Source organism: Protomyctophum parallelum (genome assembly GCF_964188405.1).
Source record: "Protomyctophum parallelum genome assembly, chromosome: 1".
NCBI classification, from domain to species: Eukaryota; Metazoa; Chordata; class Actinopteri; order Myctophiformes; family Myctophidae; genus Protomyctophum; species Protomyctophum parallelum.
Window position 1 is genome coordinate 92,107,844 of NC_139697.1, and position 18,007 is coordinate 92,125,850.

Genomic DNA, 18,007 nt, shown 5'->3' on the forward strand with positions numbered 1-18,007 from the left:
GGGAGGAAACCCGAGACAATCAATTACCGTTCGATCAAATTATCCCCGGCTGGCAAAGCACAGGAAGAGGTCAAGGACCTCTTTTATACAAATGAAAAGCATGGAGGGACAGCCGCTGCCGTCGCCCCGAGGTCCCTGGAGAGGCAAGCATTCATTTTATAATATAAACCCTGCGACGCAGCAGAGTGTTTCCTGTGGTCCGCGCTGGGGGGCGGGCGTCTCTTACGTAAGACTACTCAAAGGTGTTTTTTGAACTTGTTGGCCCATGGCGCCATGGCATCGACACATGGTGTCCTTTCTACATCTGCGCGTGTCCCCTATGACACGGTAGTTCTCAGACTTTGTGGTGCCACCAAGGACCCCCAAATTGATATGTTTGGCCGCGGCGGGACCCAATTTGAAAATGTTTTCTGACAGACACCTGGCAGAAGAGAAGATTTATGTTAAAAAAATAACAGATGTACAAGCTTGTATCGCGAGATGACGTGTCACGCTGTGAGCTTGTATACGTATAAAATGTGGATACAATGATTGTGATGTTGTATGTAACACATATTGCTGGGGACCCCCTGGAACTATCCCATCTGTGTCTCGGACTAGGGCAGTGGACTGTTCCAATACTGTTAGCATGCTATTATAGAACTCACTGTTAAACTGTTAAAATAAATCCCTGGTAGGTGGGTTTCTGAAGTAGAAGAACCATGACGTCTGAGGGTCTTCTAGAGATTTAAAAACGGGGGACCGTGGCCTAATTCATATCAAACAGAGGGTACTTGGAATAAAAAAAATAAGATAAATGGTAAATGGTGCCTTTATATATATAGCGCTTTTATCCAAAGAGCTTTACATAGATTGTGCATTAAATTCACCCAGTCACACACGCATTCATACACCGATGGCGGAGGAAAAGCATGCAAGGCACCAACCTCCTCATCGGGAGCAATTAGGGGTTCAGGGTCTTGCTCAAGGACAATTCGGCACCAACTCTGGGGGAGCCAAATAAACATATCGTTATCAGTATCGTCTTATCGGCAAAATTGTTATTTTAAACACCGGTATCGGCCAATAATTCCCATATCGGTGCGTCCCCCATTAACCCATTTTGGGGCGGGAACCCCTTTTGGTGTTAGCATTATGTTATGCTATAGCTATTGAAAAATAGCAGATCTACAAGCGCATATAGCGTACGAGCTTGTAGGTCTGCTATTTTTGAAAAATCGAAAAGAACGACTGACATAGAAACAATCAAAATGGGTTAAGAAGAAGCACTGTGTTAAAGGCCTGTCAAGGTGAGCTCTGTCCTTCACCCTGAGGGCTGCACTGATACTAGGCCACGTCTGCCCACTGAGGGAGCCACATGGCTGCTTCTGTGAGCCAACTCCACCTTGGACGCAAACTAAAGCGCTCAAGCTGCACTTATTGGGCCACGTTTTTTTTTGGTTGCTTTGACCCTTCAGACCGTTTGATAATATTCATCCTATTATACACTTTAACCCATTTAGACCTGATTTTGAAAAACATTCACTTTGAAAGAATATATATTATTCAAAGATTTAATTGTGCAAAAAATAGCAGACCTACAAGCTCGTAGCGCGCCACCAATAGCTAAATTATAACAATGTTTAAAACACCAAAAAGGGGTTCCCACCCAAAATGGGTTAATAGGACTTAATACATAGTAGAGATGGGACACTGTCATAGGACGTTGTCTTGATTCTTTCTATCCTGTGGTGGTTCTTTGTTGTTGTTGTTGTTGGGATTTGTTTTGTTTTTCTATCCCCAAACGTTTGTCTATTGAAAAGACTGTCATTCAAATATCTGGAGGACCCTTCATCAGATCTACGTGGGTCTATTGCTGAGGAGCCGAGGGAGTGCAATGTGGAGTCAGTGTGAAGCTTGATAACATCTTAAGCAGCACTTCTGGGGGCCAAGCAATCAGTCTGTTGAAGAGACAACAGGTTCAGCACATTCATATTCAGAGCAATCGGCATGGCATTTTTTTCCTTGTAGATCCGGTATTTTCGGCAGCTCCGCCTGCCTGTCTGTCTGTCTGTCTCTCATTCACAATACGTATCTCGAGAAACCGTTCGTCCAATCGACTTTGTCCGATGACGACCCAAGGGAGTGTGTATACCGAGTGGGCGTTGCTGATTGAAACATTGTCCGGAGGCGGGAGCGAATCGGAAACGGGGGCGTGTCCCTGGACAATGTGTCAAGCAGCACAATCAGGAGCGAAGCAATCAGCCATTTAGACATTAAGTGACTTTTTTGTGTTAAAATACACGTTAAATAGCTCCGATAGCAAGCATTGCTATAGACTAGACTAGAGTGTTTGTTCAATAAAATGGGTCTCTCCAGCTCTTTAGTAAGCAAAGGAAATGATACATTTTCAGGTCGGGATACCAATTTCATCAGGAGACAGGATACAAAAGTGAAATTGGAATTGATGGCACAAATAAATGAGTAGAGTACTGACTTACTCTACCTTTATTAATGAAAAAACACTATATCAAAAGATATCACGACACTTACTCTACCTACTAATAACTATTAACTAATAATAATAAGCAAACGAGCGCATTTAGGTTTTAGTGCCTTTGTCAGTCACTGTCAAGGGTGCTGATCCTAAGCAGACACCATGATACCGTAATGGAGTGGCTGGCATATTACATTTTATGGACTCTGTCTAAACCCTTCCTCTCTAGCAATAAATCAGCTGATTAAAACACCCGTGGCACTAGGTTCAACATTTACATTTGGTGGAAACCTTGTATGTCCGAAACTGTTTTTTTTCCTTTTTTTTTATTATTACTTTTGAAACATTTGAAAATGTTAGCCAAATCGACAACTTCAAAATGTGCTTTGTTGATCGAACTTGTAGATCGGCTGTTTTCACCCACTTCAGTGTGACAGTCTTGTATGACGATTCGTCATACAAGACTTCACTTCATGCTTCGTCATTGATGAAGCATTATTCTGCGGGGAAAGAAAAAAAAACAATATATGAAAATACAAGGTTTCTCCCCGACAATATGCAGTGACGATGGATGGCATGGGCGTGCACTTTTCCAGCTGCACTGGCTTTCAATAAACCATGTCCATTGTCCAACTAGCCTCTGTCATGAATAATGAATAGTCAACACCGTGTAAGCGTGGTACATTTAACACCACTTACGTATAAACTGTATATATAGTGTAGCCCAGTGGTTCCCAAACACTGTGGGTGGAGGACACATTTTTATGCGTCCCTTTATTTTTTGTTTCCTACATTTTGTTTTTAATTATTATTATTATTATTATCTCAAAAACATTTTCAAAAATCATTCCCAAAAAAGCAACAATTATTAAATTAAAAACAAGTAGTTTCAGTGATTTCATGAAGAATAAAAAGAAAAAGAAAAGACAAATCAAAGAAGTAGTGAAAATAGCCAATCTACAAGCTCACAACACAGCGCAAAGCGACGCGAGAGCTTGTAGATCTGCTAGTTTCACTAGTTGGGGTCCTGGGCAAACGTCTAATCTCTCTTTTGGGTCTTGGGCTAAAAAGTTTGGGAACCACTGGTGTACTAGCTATGTATACCACCGGAGTTCATTTGACTCTGGGAGTGTACAAATGGAACCAAATGGACCTGTAAGGGTCCATTTGTACCATGCCATGCCGGTCCGCGAACATTTAATGAACTGTCAGCCAGTCCGTGGAAATAGATTGGGGGGTTGGGAGGGTTGGGAACCCCTGCACTAGACCCCTGGGAGATGGATTGCTGAGGCGGAGCCGAGCGCCACACCTACCAATACCATCAGCTCCCAGTACAATACAATCCACAACACACCTACCAATACCATCAGCTCCCAGTACAATACAATCCTTGACCTTGTGCTCCAAAGGCGAGCGATCTATACCGACTGAGCTACCCATAATGCCCTACTGCAGTCTCTTGTCAAAGGCAGAGGATCCCTTTCACAAATACATTATAACTATCAAAAAGTAACTCTAGTAACTCTGTCATTTCCCGACCCTTTCGGACGTGGGGCGGCTCGCCAGAACCGGGCCGGCACCCTGGCCGCGTTCCTGTGGGTCTGGAACTTCCGGGGACCCGGACCCCCCCCGGGGACTCCCACACGGAGTTGCACCACTCACTTCACACGGGTATGATTTTTTTAAGAATACTGTATATTTAGACAACAATTCTGGACATTCATTTCAAACCCATTCCATCTGTGCTGTTAATAAACCGATGAGGCATCACTGGTTTCCATGGCAACTCTTGTGGAAGGCATAGTGGTCTTTCAAAGCCTCCTGTCGTCTTATAGATGCAGGGTTTGGAATTAACGTCAGTTCTCACACTTTCAAGATTTTTCAACAATGTTCAAAAACAAGCTCGCAACGAAGCGACTCCCGATCCCGATGGCCTTTACTGCATGTCTTCCCCCCATCTCTCTCCCCATTTCCTGTCAGCCTACTGTCTGTCCCTCCATAAAATATATAAAATAAAGGCGAAAGCCACGAAAAAATACCCATTTAAAATGACACAGACCTGGGAACTGTCCAGTGCGACCACAGTCTTATACTGTACTACTGGCAACTGGGCAGCTCCACATGAGCAGTTGGGGGTAGGCCGGTCACGAGTACAAATTCTTAACAAAGTTAATTGTCCCACAAATAATTGCGATTAACGATTTAAACATGTCTGCACTGCATTGAACATTGGAACATTTGTATTTCTGTTTGGCCTTTTAGCCTTCGTACTCACACAACAAAATTACAAATGTCCATACATTTTCAGAAATAGCAGATCTACAAGCGTACAGAACACACAAGTGTTGTAAGCTTGTTCTAGATCAACTATTTCCGCTATTTTTGAAAACTGAAAATGTATGGCTATTTTTTTCGGGGTGCACACACTTAATCCGACACACCAAAAGTCCGACATGCGCAAATCACCTGTAGCTTTCGCCATGCGTTGGTCCGACATGCGTTGCGTCGTGCTTTCGGTTAGGGTTAGTTAGGGTTTGGGGTGTCGGGCTATTTAGTATGTCGGAACTTATGCCTGTACCCCATTTTTCAACATGGAAACATTTGACGACGAAAGATAATTGCGATTATCTCAAATAATTGCGATTAGGCGAGTATGTAACAATTGTGACAGGCCTATAGTTGGGGGTTCCGATCAGTGCCTTGCTCAAGGACATCTCAGCGGTATTGGGTGGAGCAGGGGGTAAGCGATGGGTTCGATCACTTCCCCAAACCACACACACCTTCCTGCTGAGGTTAATCCATGTTTTGGTTGAGTTTCCTGCTCTGTCTAGTGAGGTTGAGAGACACGTGTCACCATGCAAATGTCCCCGTCACCACCTCCAACTCCCTCCCTCCCTGTCGCCACACCCCAACACCCCTCTCCGCCCCTATTTTCAAACAAATCTTGAAAATAAGTGAACATTACGGTACGTCCCTCCCTGGCACGAAACACATTTTCAGGAGATTGGTCCCTAGCTGGCCATGAAACATTTGGAGAACCACATCTCAAGTCAATACCTATTCCATCACTTTGTGTGTGCGTGTGTAAGTGTGCATGCATGCGTGCATGAGTGCGTGTGTGCGTCAGAGGAAGCTGGATTGCGCTTGTCTACAGCTGTGGAGGACGTGGCTGTTTAAATGGGGTTTGAGAAGAGCCTCTTCTCTCTCAATTACTGTCTATCAGCTCTCCCAGCGGGGGTGGGGGGGTGGGGGGGCACAGGAGAGAGGCGCAGGCATTCGATCCTTGTCGTATCTTGTTGGGTTTTCCAGGCGGCCTGGGGGAACCGTGCCCACATACTGTGTGCGGTATAGTTCTGATCAAACCCCCCGTCGGTCTCTGGACTGCACGTGCCATAAAGCACTTGTTTGCAACACCATAGGTTTGACCCTGGTAGTTCATGACCTTTGTTGCCCATTCTCTCAAATTTCCTGTCCAACAACGTAAACACTACCTGTTAGACTTCGTAAACTGGACCCGATTCGGCCTTGTACAGTACTTGTGCTAGATGCAAAATATATCCAATAGATATGGATGCATTTTTACATTATAATAACAAAATGGGGGATGGGTCCGGAAAGCCTTATTTAAAAGGGATCTATGACACAATAGCGATCTTTAACCACTTGAGCCCTATAGCAACCCTACTCTGGGGGGAACATTCTCCTAAAATAGCTGTTTATATAGCTTGCACATCTGCAATGTTCAGCAAAGAGACTGGGTCTGTGTACGGGGGGAGTGCTTCATGTACGGTCCCAGCTGGAGGTCCGTTTTACTAAGAATAGACGGTATATTATACAGTATGTGTTAAGAAGCTCCAAATGACTTCAAAACGTTCCGTTTTATTTTCTTCTTTTTTTAAACGGAGCACCATCTTCTCCCACGAGAGCAGGCGGATGGATGCGTGGGCTGATGCGTCGTTTTGCCACTGAGCCCTATACCCTCCCCACCCCCAATACCCCGGCCCCCCCTCCAGGAATGTTGACTCACACACACGCAAGCACGCGCACGCACACACACACACACACACACACACACACACGTTCCTCTTCGGTTAAAATGTACATCCCCCGTAACCACCCACCCTCCAGCACGAGGAAATCGCAATCTTATTCTCCTCATCTGTCATCGTTTAAAGGCAAACGTCAATCACGCCTTCACAAACGTGCGCACGCACACACACACACACACACACACACACACACACACAAAAGGGGCTAGAAAAGCGATCTCTTGCTCCTTTGCGGAGTCTATTATTAGATCTTCAGCCCAGAGACAAACTAATCAGCGAGGCTGCATGACAGGAGGCGCTGACGTTGGCTGCACAGCGTGCGCAGAGCAGCGCGCCGGCCGGCGATGCTCCACGCATGCGCACGCGCTTGCGCACACATGCGTGCGCACGCACGCACACACACACAATCATTATCAACCAGGAGGAGGAAATGCCACCGGGAGGGAGCCTGGCCCGGCGGAAGTCCCACACTGTCTGTCTATTGAGCTGATGTAAAAGAGGTGGCTGTTGCGTGCATGCACGCATGCGTGCATGCATGCGTGCGTGCGGTGCGTGCGCACGGTGCCTGTGCGCGGTGCGTGCTTGCTTGCTTGCTTGCGTGAGTGCGTGCGTGCGGTTCGTGCTTGCTCGCGTGAGTGCGTGCATGCGTGCGTGCCCAAAATGGACCCGTGCGGGTCCATTTGGTCCCATTCCCGTGCACACTCTCAGAGTTACAGACCAGTAATTGACCATTTGTAAAGGAGGCCTTGTCCATAGCCTATACTCACTGCAGTGGTGGATAAAGTACTCACATGTTTTACGTAAAACTTAAGTAAAAGTATCAAAATTGCAATGTAGGAGTACAAGTCTGGATATTCTAAATTTACTAAAGTATTGAAATAATATACTTAAAGTACCAAAAGTAGAAAGTACTCGTTATGCAGAATGTCCCATTTCATGTTTTCAAAATGTATAAAGATATTTTTTGAAAATAGCAGATCTACAAATAATTGTAGTAAGTAAAAGTAAAACTACAATATTTGCCTCTGAAATGTAGTAAGTACTGTAAGTCAAAGTAGGCCTACTGAAAGATTGACATGCTTATTAAAGTACAAATAACAAAATTGTACTCAAGTACAGTAATTAAGTAAATGTACTTGGTTACTTTCCACCACTGCATGTTGGTACCTTTACCTGTATTCATTATGATTTGTTTTCGTCTGCATCTGCGCTGCCTGTTCACTCTCTGTCTGTGGTACTGCCAACTGAATGTCCCTCAGGGGATCAGTACAGGTCCATCAATCTACTGTTGCTTTAATCGGTTTATCTGTCCTTTTATGTTTTGGGCCTGTTTTAGATCTCACTTGTGAAAGAGGTTTTTCCTTTCCAACGTGACTTCCTCTAAGTCTAATAAAAGCGTTATTCCTTAGTTTATATGTCATAGCTAAAAACACCTGTCTTACGTTTGCGTACTACTATTGTGTATTGTTTTTTTTTAGGTGCATTTGACTCCTATTCATATTTACGTTCAGACAGACGACAGGACAACAGAGGAGGATTGCATGCTTGCATCAGTGCAGTGGTCACTGAGAACATCACAGTGAAGTGATCTCAGATATAGATTTTTTTTTTACTCGACCAAGAGATGCTACTGCGCTGCACTGCAAATAGAGTGTAAAAGGTCAAATAAATAATCCATTTTGATTCCATTTGTAGACTCTCAGTTACATTAACTCTCAGGATTTTAGTGAGCAGGTGCCGTCGTTGTCCACAGCCCTCCCCGTGCATTTGAATAAAATGCAAATTGCTACGAGACAAAGGGCAGTTTTGCGTGGAGCTGATGATCTGACAAAGTGATAATGGGAGCCACGATGGCAGTGCCCTCAGCATCTGCTGCGCCAATTATTCAATTCTGACCTGAGATCAGATTCATACGAGGTTTCCAACTGGACACACACTGGTCTGATGAACCCATTCTGACCTGAGATCAGATTCTAAAAATGTCAGTCGTTCTTCGATTTTTCAAAAAATAGCAGATCTACAAGCTCATAGCGCGCCACCAAGTGGCGCGCTATGAGCTTGTAGATCTGCTATTTTTCAATAGCTAAAGCATAACATGATGCTAACACCAAAATGGGTTATTATACTGCTGAATTGTTTCATTTATAAGCTCACATTTCATCCAAATCAAACCTCAAAGAGCTACGGGACAGAGAGATGGCCTCAAGAGACAAGCGGAAGTGAGAGACAAACGTAAAATGTAAATTGTTCCAGTGAAGAAATGTTCTTAGATGGGTTTTAAATATAGTCCAGCTAAAAGAGCAGGTAAGGTTGTGTAAGGTTTAGCTTTTGATGCATGGCATGTATGGTTCTCAAGCTTTATTTTACCTTTTATTTTAACCCATTCATTCTAAAAATGTCTTCTGAAAAACCTATGTTGCCAAATCAGTGGTTATCAAACCATTCCATTACAAGGACCCCCAAAATCATATAGTAGGCCTATCTTGCTGCGGACCCCCATCTCAAAATATCTCATTCCAGGGACCTCCAGAAGAAAACATTTGAGTAAAAAAAGCTTTGCTTTAAAAATATATCAAACATTTGCAGAAATGCTCACTATTCTCTTTTTTTTAATGGCAGATCTACAAGCTTGTATATTACCTGCTATTTTTGAATAGTCAAAATATAAAATATGCTTAAAATAAGTCGTTAAAAAAATGATTGTGGCACTATATTAAGTAATTTAGCTGGGGATCCCCTGGTAGGCTGGCATGTATGGGCTGTCAAGACCAGGCTGGTACTGTATGTATGGGCTGTCAAGACCAGGCTGGTACTGTATGTATGGGCTGTCAAGACCAGGCTGGTACTGTATGTATGGGCTGTCAAGACCAGGCTGGTACTGTATGTATGGGCTGTCAAGACCAGGCTGGTACTGTATGTATGGGCTGTCAAGACCAGGCTGGTACTGTATGTATGGGCTGTCAAGACCAGGCTGGTACTGTATGTATGGGCTGTCAAGACCAGGCTGGTACTGTATGTATGGGCTGTCAAGACCAGGCTGGTACTGTATGTATGGGCTGTCAAGACCAGGCTGGTACTGTATGTATGGGCTGTCAAGACCAGGCTGGTACTGTATGTATGGGCTGTCAAGACCAGGCTGGTACTGTATGTATGGGCTGTCAAGACCAGGCTGGTACTGTATGTATGGGCTGTCAAGACCAGGCTGGTACTGCATGTATGGGCTGTCAAGACCAGGCTGGTACTGTATGTATGGGCTGTCAAGACCAGGCTGGTACTGTATGTATGGGCTGTCAAGGACAGAAAGTATTTTTTTTGCCACTCACACACTTGTTCCCGCATAACTTCCGGGTATGGTGATGTCACGTGCATACTCTATATGAATATATATATATATATATATATAGTTGAGGTGGAGCGCAACCATTACATCAGCTTCCAGTTCAAACAATTTTGCCATTTAACAGATGCTCTTAATCCAGAGCGATTTACAGTAAACTAGAAAAGGTTCCCCTCGGGGCACCACAACCTGACCTGCCCCCTACTGGTGGCGCTAAAATAGGCCAATGTGAAAAGGGTTTGTTCTTATGCCTTTGATGGCAATTGGATGATTTGAGGCATTTTGTTCCAAAGATTTGTTTAGCAAAACTCCACCTGATGGTGGCGCTATAACAGGCCAATGTGAAAAGGGTGGGATACATTCGTCAGCCTAGTAAGAAAGTGTGTGAAAGATTTCACGTAAATTGCACGCTGCAATTGGACAGAATCTGGAGGAGTAATATCAAAAAATTTGTTTTACAAAAGTCGGCCTCCTGGTGGCGCTATAAAAGGCAGATGTGAAAAACGTAGGTCAAAGGTTTGTCCTTGACCTCTAGGGAGTGTGCATGCAACATTTCACGCAGATCGGTGCAGTTATAGGTAAAAAATGTGAAAAGCTGCCTCATGGTGGCGCTATAACAGGCCGTTCTGGAAAATGTGGGGCAGAGGTTCATCGTTGGCATCCAGGGAGTGTGTGTGCAAAGTTTGGCATCGACCGGATTAACGGTGCCGGAGATTAGCTGTAACAGACGGACGGACGGACACACACACGGTAATGTGTGCCCTTCTGGGCACAGGTCTTCACCAGGAGGATAGGAGTGTGCATGTGTGATGTTTGGCAAAATGTTTAGGAGTAATATAAACATGTTTGTTTTTTGCAACAATGCAGAGCCAGATCACTCATAGCATCTCTGAGGATAGAATTCTGGATGAGCAGGACATGTGCAGCATTTTGTACGAAACGGGCCACTCCTGAAGTCTTTGGAAGGCAATCTAGCCAATCAGTGTAGAATCTGAGAAAGACTCAGATTCTACACTGATCACATGACTTGATCACATGACTACAGAGATCATGTGTACCGATTTGCGTGAGAAAAATCTGTGCAACTAATATAAACAATGTGTTTTGCAGAAATCGGCCTCATGGTGACGCTATAACCTGCAGATGTGGAGGGATGCAGGGAAAAGGTTTTTCCATGGCCTCTAGGGAGTGTGCATACAAAGTTGTACACAGATCGATGCAGTTATTGGTCAAAACAGGAATTGCCCTGTTATAGCGCCACTGTGATGCTGATTTGGGGGAAAAATGAGTGTCATGTCGTCCTCTGCCTAGTGCAAATGTGTGTGTATAATTTCACGGAAAGTGCACACAGTGTTTGTGATTTGTGGCATTTTGTTCGAAACGGACCGATCATGTGAGCTTTGGAAGCCAATCTTAGCCAATCAGGGTGGAAGATGGGAAATGATGCAGATCCGTGTTGATCACATGACTATGGAGATAGTGTATAACGAATTGTGTGATGTATGGATGAAATGTGTTTTGCCAAAATCGACCTCATGGTGGCGCTATAACAGGCTGTTGTGGAATATTTGGGGCAGAGATTTGTTGTTGCCATTCAGGGAGTGTGACAGACAGACAGACGGACGGACGGACGGACGGGCGGACGGACGGACGGACGGGCGGACGGACGGGCGGACGGACATGGACGGACGGACGGACGGGCGGACGGACGGGCGGGCGGGCGGACAGACGGACACGGACGGAGTGCAAATCATACTCTCTCCCCATGCCTTCGGGCCGGGTGGAGACAATGAATCAAGGTAAACACGAGGTAATACGTCAAATGCATAGACATAGTCATATATAGGATACATTTGTAAACCAAGCACAGATCCTCAGTCTAAACAGTATAATATCAAAACATGAATTATAATCTGTACATTGAAACTATGCACACTACAGGATAGCAGGTCTGCAAATGAATCTGGCATCCGTTAGGCATTGCATAAATTGCATTAGCCTGCGTAGGCAAGTGCTACGAGGCTACTTACCACACGACTTGCTGCACCCAAGCCATGAAACTCATACACAGAGTTTCCAACACCCGGGATCACAACCATGACCTTCCAGGCCGAAGTTCAGTGTTCTATAGTCTCTAATATTAATGTTATATTATCAATAAAATCATAATGTTTTGCCAATCAATTGTGGGGGAATTGCAATATATCCTCATGGCCACAGGTATCGCTGCCCTAATTTATGCTCCGTCGTACGACAAAGAATACATTGGGCTTTCCAAGTTCAAACCTAGATGACACTACAGACTCTTCTAAAGAAATGCACAGGAGAAAAGGCTATAAGCTTGTATGTGTTAAGTATACAGGGATGCATGAAATTACGAGTTCGACTTTCCTCTTACAAGAAGGCACTAATTATAAATAATAATAATAATAAATTGCTTGTACACAGTACGAGGTGGTGTTAGAAGAGTTGCTTTGCCATTAAACATTGTACATTTCATTTAGGTCGTGTAAACTGGCCAGTAAAAGTACCGATCTCCGAGATGGAGATAGTCAAACAAGTTTTATCCTTGCCATTCTGCCCCAGATGACTATACTTCCAACACTGTCATTCCCAGCACAGTTTCTGCGTCTATTTCGGCCTCAGAAATCAGGCCAAAGAGAGCATTACGGCTCAGTGAAGAGTTTGTCTGCCCTGCTCAAGTTATAGAGCTTCGTTCTCTACTGCTTAACCTCAATATCTTCTTCTTCATCTTCTTCTCCACCAGCAAGTGCATATTTTGCATTCAGGTTCATGTGAAATAATGTAACCTCTGCCAGTTGTGTTATTATTTTGGACTGAGGTGTATTGTCTATTCATTGTTAATGTGTATATCAAAAGCAGATATCCACAGACTGCAGAGGCAGAGGAGTGCATGTACTGTAAATTCACCGGCTCCCACTAACAAAGAGCGTACTACAGACCTGTAAATCGCCTAACCTTTTTCTGAGGGAGAGAGATGGGGGAGCAAAGGTCGTCATGAACGGTTTTCGAACACGCAACGCGCTGTCAGGCCAGAGCCTATGGCATGCACCTGGACCACTAGGTCAGCAGGCGCCCCCCAAAAATCGACTAACTTTATTTAGCAACAAAGTAACTAAGCAACCGACATGTCGGGCACGAGAAAGAGGACTAGTAAACTACCACCCACCACCCGGCGTTGGTAAAATCTCAGAGGAAGACAACAGCAGCAGCACAGACTGCAGAAGGTTACATTTATATTCCGTTCTCTATTCTAGTATGAGCCTATATATGGTAAGATAATATTAGCCTATTCTGTGACGTCATAGGCTTCATGTCCTCTTTATACTTCCCTCTAGTGAGTCAGGTGCGTACATTAGTGGACATTGCTCTCTGTGATACAGTTTGTATGTTCCAATTCATTTTCCTTCCATGATCCATGTGAAACTGTCCAAAGAATCTGTGACGAATGTGTCTGATTGGTCAATTTGAAGGTGTGGTAGTAGTAGTAGTACCGGTAATAATAATATAATATATATCCTAGTGCAGTGATTATCAACGTGGGGTACAGTGTCTTGCAGGGGTCTTTACACCCGCATTAATTTCTACTTGCAAAAAATAGATTTCAACCTTACTACTACTTTGTACTACTAGGACTAAGACTAAAAAATATGTTAATTTTATTTTTTAAATAAAGTTTGATGAAAAATTTATAATAATTATATAATAATTATATAATAATATAATAAATTAATCATTTACATTTTGGGGATATCTTTCACAATAATGAATAGAACATGTTCTAGACATTCTAATGATCACAAAAAAACATATATTACAATTATTTTACCCACTTTTATTAGGGTAAAGGTCAAAAGTCTTAGGTTAAAAAATGTTCAAGACAGTCCAGACATTTTTTATTTGTGTGAATTGCAGCCTCTGTGGGGGGTATTTATATGCAAATATCATGACCAATGGCATTGAAATGGCATTGCAATGAACATCACTGATGACGTTTAGGTGAAAAAAGAACAGAAAAAAATTAAGTAAGTAATTAAATAAAATAGAATTGTTGCTAAAAAGCAACTCTCAAACTTTTTCGGGTCAAGGACCCCCAAATCAATATGTAATTTGACTGAGGACACGCATCAGAAAATAAAATTGTGCCAAGGACCCCCGCAGAAGAGAACATTTTCTATAGGCCTATTTATATATATATATATTATTTATTTGATAAATGCCAAAAATAGCAGATGTACAAGGACTTGTAGATCTGCTATTTTTAAATAGCAAACATATAAATGGATAAAGTGGTTAAAATGATTGTGATGCTATTATTAACTACCTTTGCTGGGTGGGGACCCCCTCCCCGGACCCCACTTTGAGAACCATGCTTTAATAATGAAACTGTCAGGATGTAATAGACATTTTTTAAATCTGATCTCAGGTCAGAATGGGTTTAAGGAGAGTAGACTGTAGGTTACAGCCAGGTTAAGGCAGGTCTGTAACTCTGCGAGTGTACTGAGAATCTACAATGTAAACTGAGTCTCAAAGATGAAGCATCTTCATCACACATAGGGGGGTTCTTGAAATTAAAATGGTTCAGAATCAGAAACACTGCAGTACTGATCTAGTAGTGCATGCTGATGCTGTGCTTTCAAAACGTTAAATAAATAGGCTCTCTGAGCCTGTGTGGGGATGTTGTATCAACAATACAAGCCCTATCAGTGTAAGTGTTAATAGAAGCTATTAGAATGCAACGATCTGGTTTCGATTTGAGGCCCATGGCGTGACCGGTGTCTGCAGCTATTTTTAGCCCGCCGTGAAGATGCGCGGACACAGCCCATAGCCCGTAGGGACGGTCCTGCTGTGATTGGACAGTTGGGTTGCCAAGCCTCCGCTGACGCGTAACAACGTTTCAAGCTTATGCAGTGGTTCTCAAAGTGGGGTGCGGGGACCCCGGGGGGGCCAGGAGGGTGGTTCCAGGGGGTCCCCGGCGAAATGAGCTAATAGAATCAAAATCTAGTTATCTATTCTGGAGTTTTGATTGAAATTTGTATTCACAGTATGTAGAATGTAGAATTTCAATGGGCTACACTACAGGTCAATACAAAAACTGCTACGAGGATATGAAACAAAATAAGCACTACATCTTGTTTACATCAGGGTCTTTCAAAACAAATTGTGTTATTTATTTTATTATTTATTATTTTTATTTATTTACTTTCTTAAACAAGCTCAAGCTTTCTACAAGCTCACAGCACATCTATATATAGGAGCCAGTTGCACCACCTCACACTATAAGTTCAGACTTTCATACTCCTATTTTACAGCTGTAGTGCCGAAATGATTTCGGCTTGTCAGAAATGTTCAGTAGCACCCTGCTCCCCCGAACCTCAAATGACGTCACATTGTAGGCTCTACAGAGCCGAACCGACTTTTATTCGGCTCTAAAATAGGAGTATGAATCGGGCAATCGGCACTTAGCCTAGTTATAGCTTAAATGGCTTTGTAGTATGTATGAAGTTTGATGCTAGATGCGTTGTGAGCTTGTAGAAAGCTTGAGCTTGAAAATAAATAACACAAATCTTGAATCCCTGGCACAAAATATTTTCAGATTTGTGGCCCCAAATTCATATTCAGTTTGGGGGCGCTCTTGATTTGAAAGACACTGCCATAGACTATAGCCGGTAAAACAATAAGAACACCAAGATAATATAAATAAATGTCGAATAGCCTACAACATTTTTTGAGGAAACAAGACGAGATACATTTAAGTAGTAACCAGAGAGGCTCTGATACTTAAATGACCCCTATATGCAAGCTGACCGTCGAATACATTACAACGACCTGTGGTTGCCCGTGACAACCCATCTTATCCAATCACAGCGCGAGGCGGCCGTCCGCCCTCCCTCCCGACTATGGGATGTGATCGCCAACGATCAATGACGTCCCGTGCTACGCAAAAACAAACGGAGGGGATTCACCTCCTCACAGAGACAGGTTACAGGAGACTGAGGACCATACATAAAAACCTGTACTGAAAACGCGACACGTTACAACGTGCGCACTGTTTTATACGTTTAAAACAAAGGCTACAACTGTAATGTAAATGGCAACAACTGTACAATAATCTCACTACTACTGCTGCTAAAGCAATAAAAGCATAGTAGTCTATAAGACGAGACGCGTGTAAAACTGACTAATGAACGAGTTACGAGTATAGTGGGTGATTGAACAAGCTGTCGTGTTTGTTTTAATCAAACCCTGCCTCTCGTAGAAGTATAATAACTTAACAATTTTGAAATGACCACAAATGGGCAAAAAAAAAAAAAACATATTGCGAAAGAGTAATAATAATTTTCTCACTTTAACTGATTTTCAGACATCGTAGGCTATTCCTGACCACGAACGTGCAAAAAATGTATTAACAACATAAAAGCAAGCGAGAGAATATAAAATAATTTGCTCACTTTAACCACATTTCAGAATTCGAATATCTATTCATGACCACAAACTTGCAATGCAATAAACACAATAAAGCGAGAGAATAAGAAGAATAAAAATAAGAAATAAAACTCAACTATTTGTACAGGTGCTGGAGGCACAGGTCGAGGCACTCCCCTTCCACCTCGTCCTCCGACAGCAGGTCCGACAGAGGGCGCATCGGCAGCGGGTCGTTCTCTTGCAGAGGTGGCCTCATCTCCCGGAGGAAGAGCTCCAGGAACCTCCGGAAGGTTTTCTCCTCTGCTGCAGAGCCGGCCATCGCTTCTCATTTCCCAGGACGAGACGAAAAGAAAAGCCCGGTTCCAGAAGACTAGAGAGAGAGAGTGTTACTGTACTGAGTACTGACACTTTGGAAGGGAGGGGGGAGGGGGGAGAGAGAGAGAGAGAGAGAGAGAGAGAGAGAGAGAGAGAGAGAGAGAGAGAGAGAGAGAGAGAGAGAGAGAGCGAGAGAGAGAGAGAGAGAGAGAGAGAGAGAGAGAGAGAGAGAGAGAGATGCTCTGCTGCTGGGAAAAGCTGCTGGAGACGGAGTTGTTCTCCACCACTCTGCGCCGGCTCGTGAACGCGCCGCGCGTCCGAGAGAGAGAGAGAGAGAGAGAGGGGGGGGGGGGCGGGGGGGGGGGGGTAGAGTGGGCGGATGGAGGTCGACTGACAGGTACTTACAGGCTATTTTTGCTCAAATAAAGCCTAAAACCACATCTGGAGCAGCATTTTATATAAATAATAAATGTGTACTCCTGTAGGCCGGTAACAGGACATCTCACCCCTTTTCCGTTTTCCTCCCGGAATATTCCCCAGTGAGGGGTCAGTCAGGGGGGAGGCTGGATGGCAGACGGCTGTGGAACTTAAAGGACAACATAACAGGCCTACTACAGCTCTCAAACCTTTTCATGTCAAGGACCCCCAAATTGATATTTGGTGGTCTAAATGTATAATTAATTATGTTGATAATTGAGCAGACACCCATCTGGAAAATAATGTTCGCAGAAGGGACCCCATTTTAAAGATAGCAGACAAGCTCAGAACACAATACATCGTGAGGCAAATCAAGGTAAATCATCTATTTACAAGCACTGCAACAGGCTATTTTTGATAGTGGTAAAACCACTTATCTGGCACAGCATTGAGCATTTAATATCAATATGTAGAGCCTATACATATGGGCCCTCATTTATCAACCGTGCATATGCCAAAATATGGGTGCACGCCGAAATTACCGAAATTGAACTTGAGTAGGACAAAAAGTCACGTCTGGTCGGGAGCTGTCGTATGCTTTGTTCTCGGCTGTTTTTCTGTCGTACACAAGCGGAGCAGCATTGTCTGAACTGCTGACACGCTAATATAAAACTATGTATATACATCAATGATCAAATCACTACAACGTTGATTATGACTGCCTTGACGACATGATAGCCTATCTCGCATGCAGGCATCACTCACCCACAGGACTTATCACAGCAGTGCGCAGTCTCACGCCTTCGCCGTGCACTGCGCACAAATGGGTAAAATTAATATAGGCCAGCCTACAAACGTATTCCATTCATGGCAATGCGATGTCGATGTGTCATGTAGGTCACAGTAGGTGCGTGCATGCATGACATCAAGGCAAGCGAGGTGAGAGGGAAACAGACTACTAGTAGG

At 43.6% G+C, this 18,007-nt stretch overlaps 1 protein-coding gene across 1 annotated transcript in view; it reads right to left on the reverse strand.

Moving 5' to 3' along the window:
- The window catches only part of ppm1e (protein phosphatase, Mg2+/Mn2+ dependent, 1E), a gene marked incomplete at its 3' end in the record, with an annotated part of 76,204 nt that extends 59,494 nt beyond the window's left edge, over window positions 1-16,710 (reverse strand). Inside the window, exon 1 of the mRNA XM_083760525.1 lies at window positions 16,447-16,710. Within this exon, the coding sequence (XP_083616651.1) occupies window positions 16,447-16,628 (182 nt within the window). The 5' untranslated portion in view covers window positions 16,629-16,710. The remainder of the gene's footprint in view (window positions 1-16,446) is intronic.
- Between the last annotated feature and the right edge of the window lie 1,297 nt (window positions 16,711-18,007).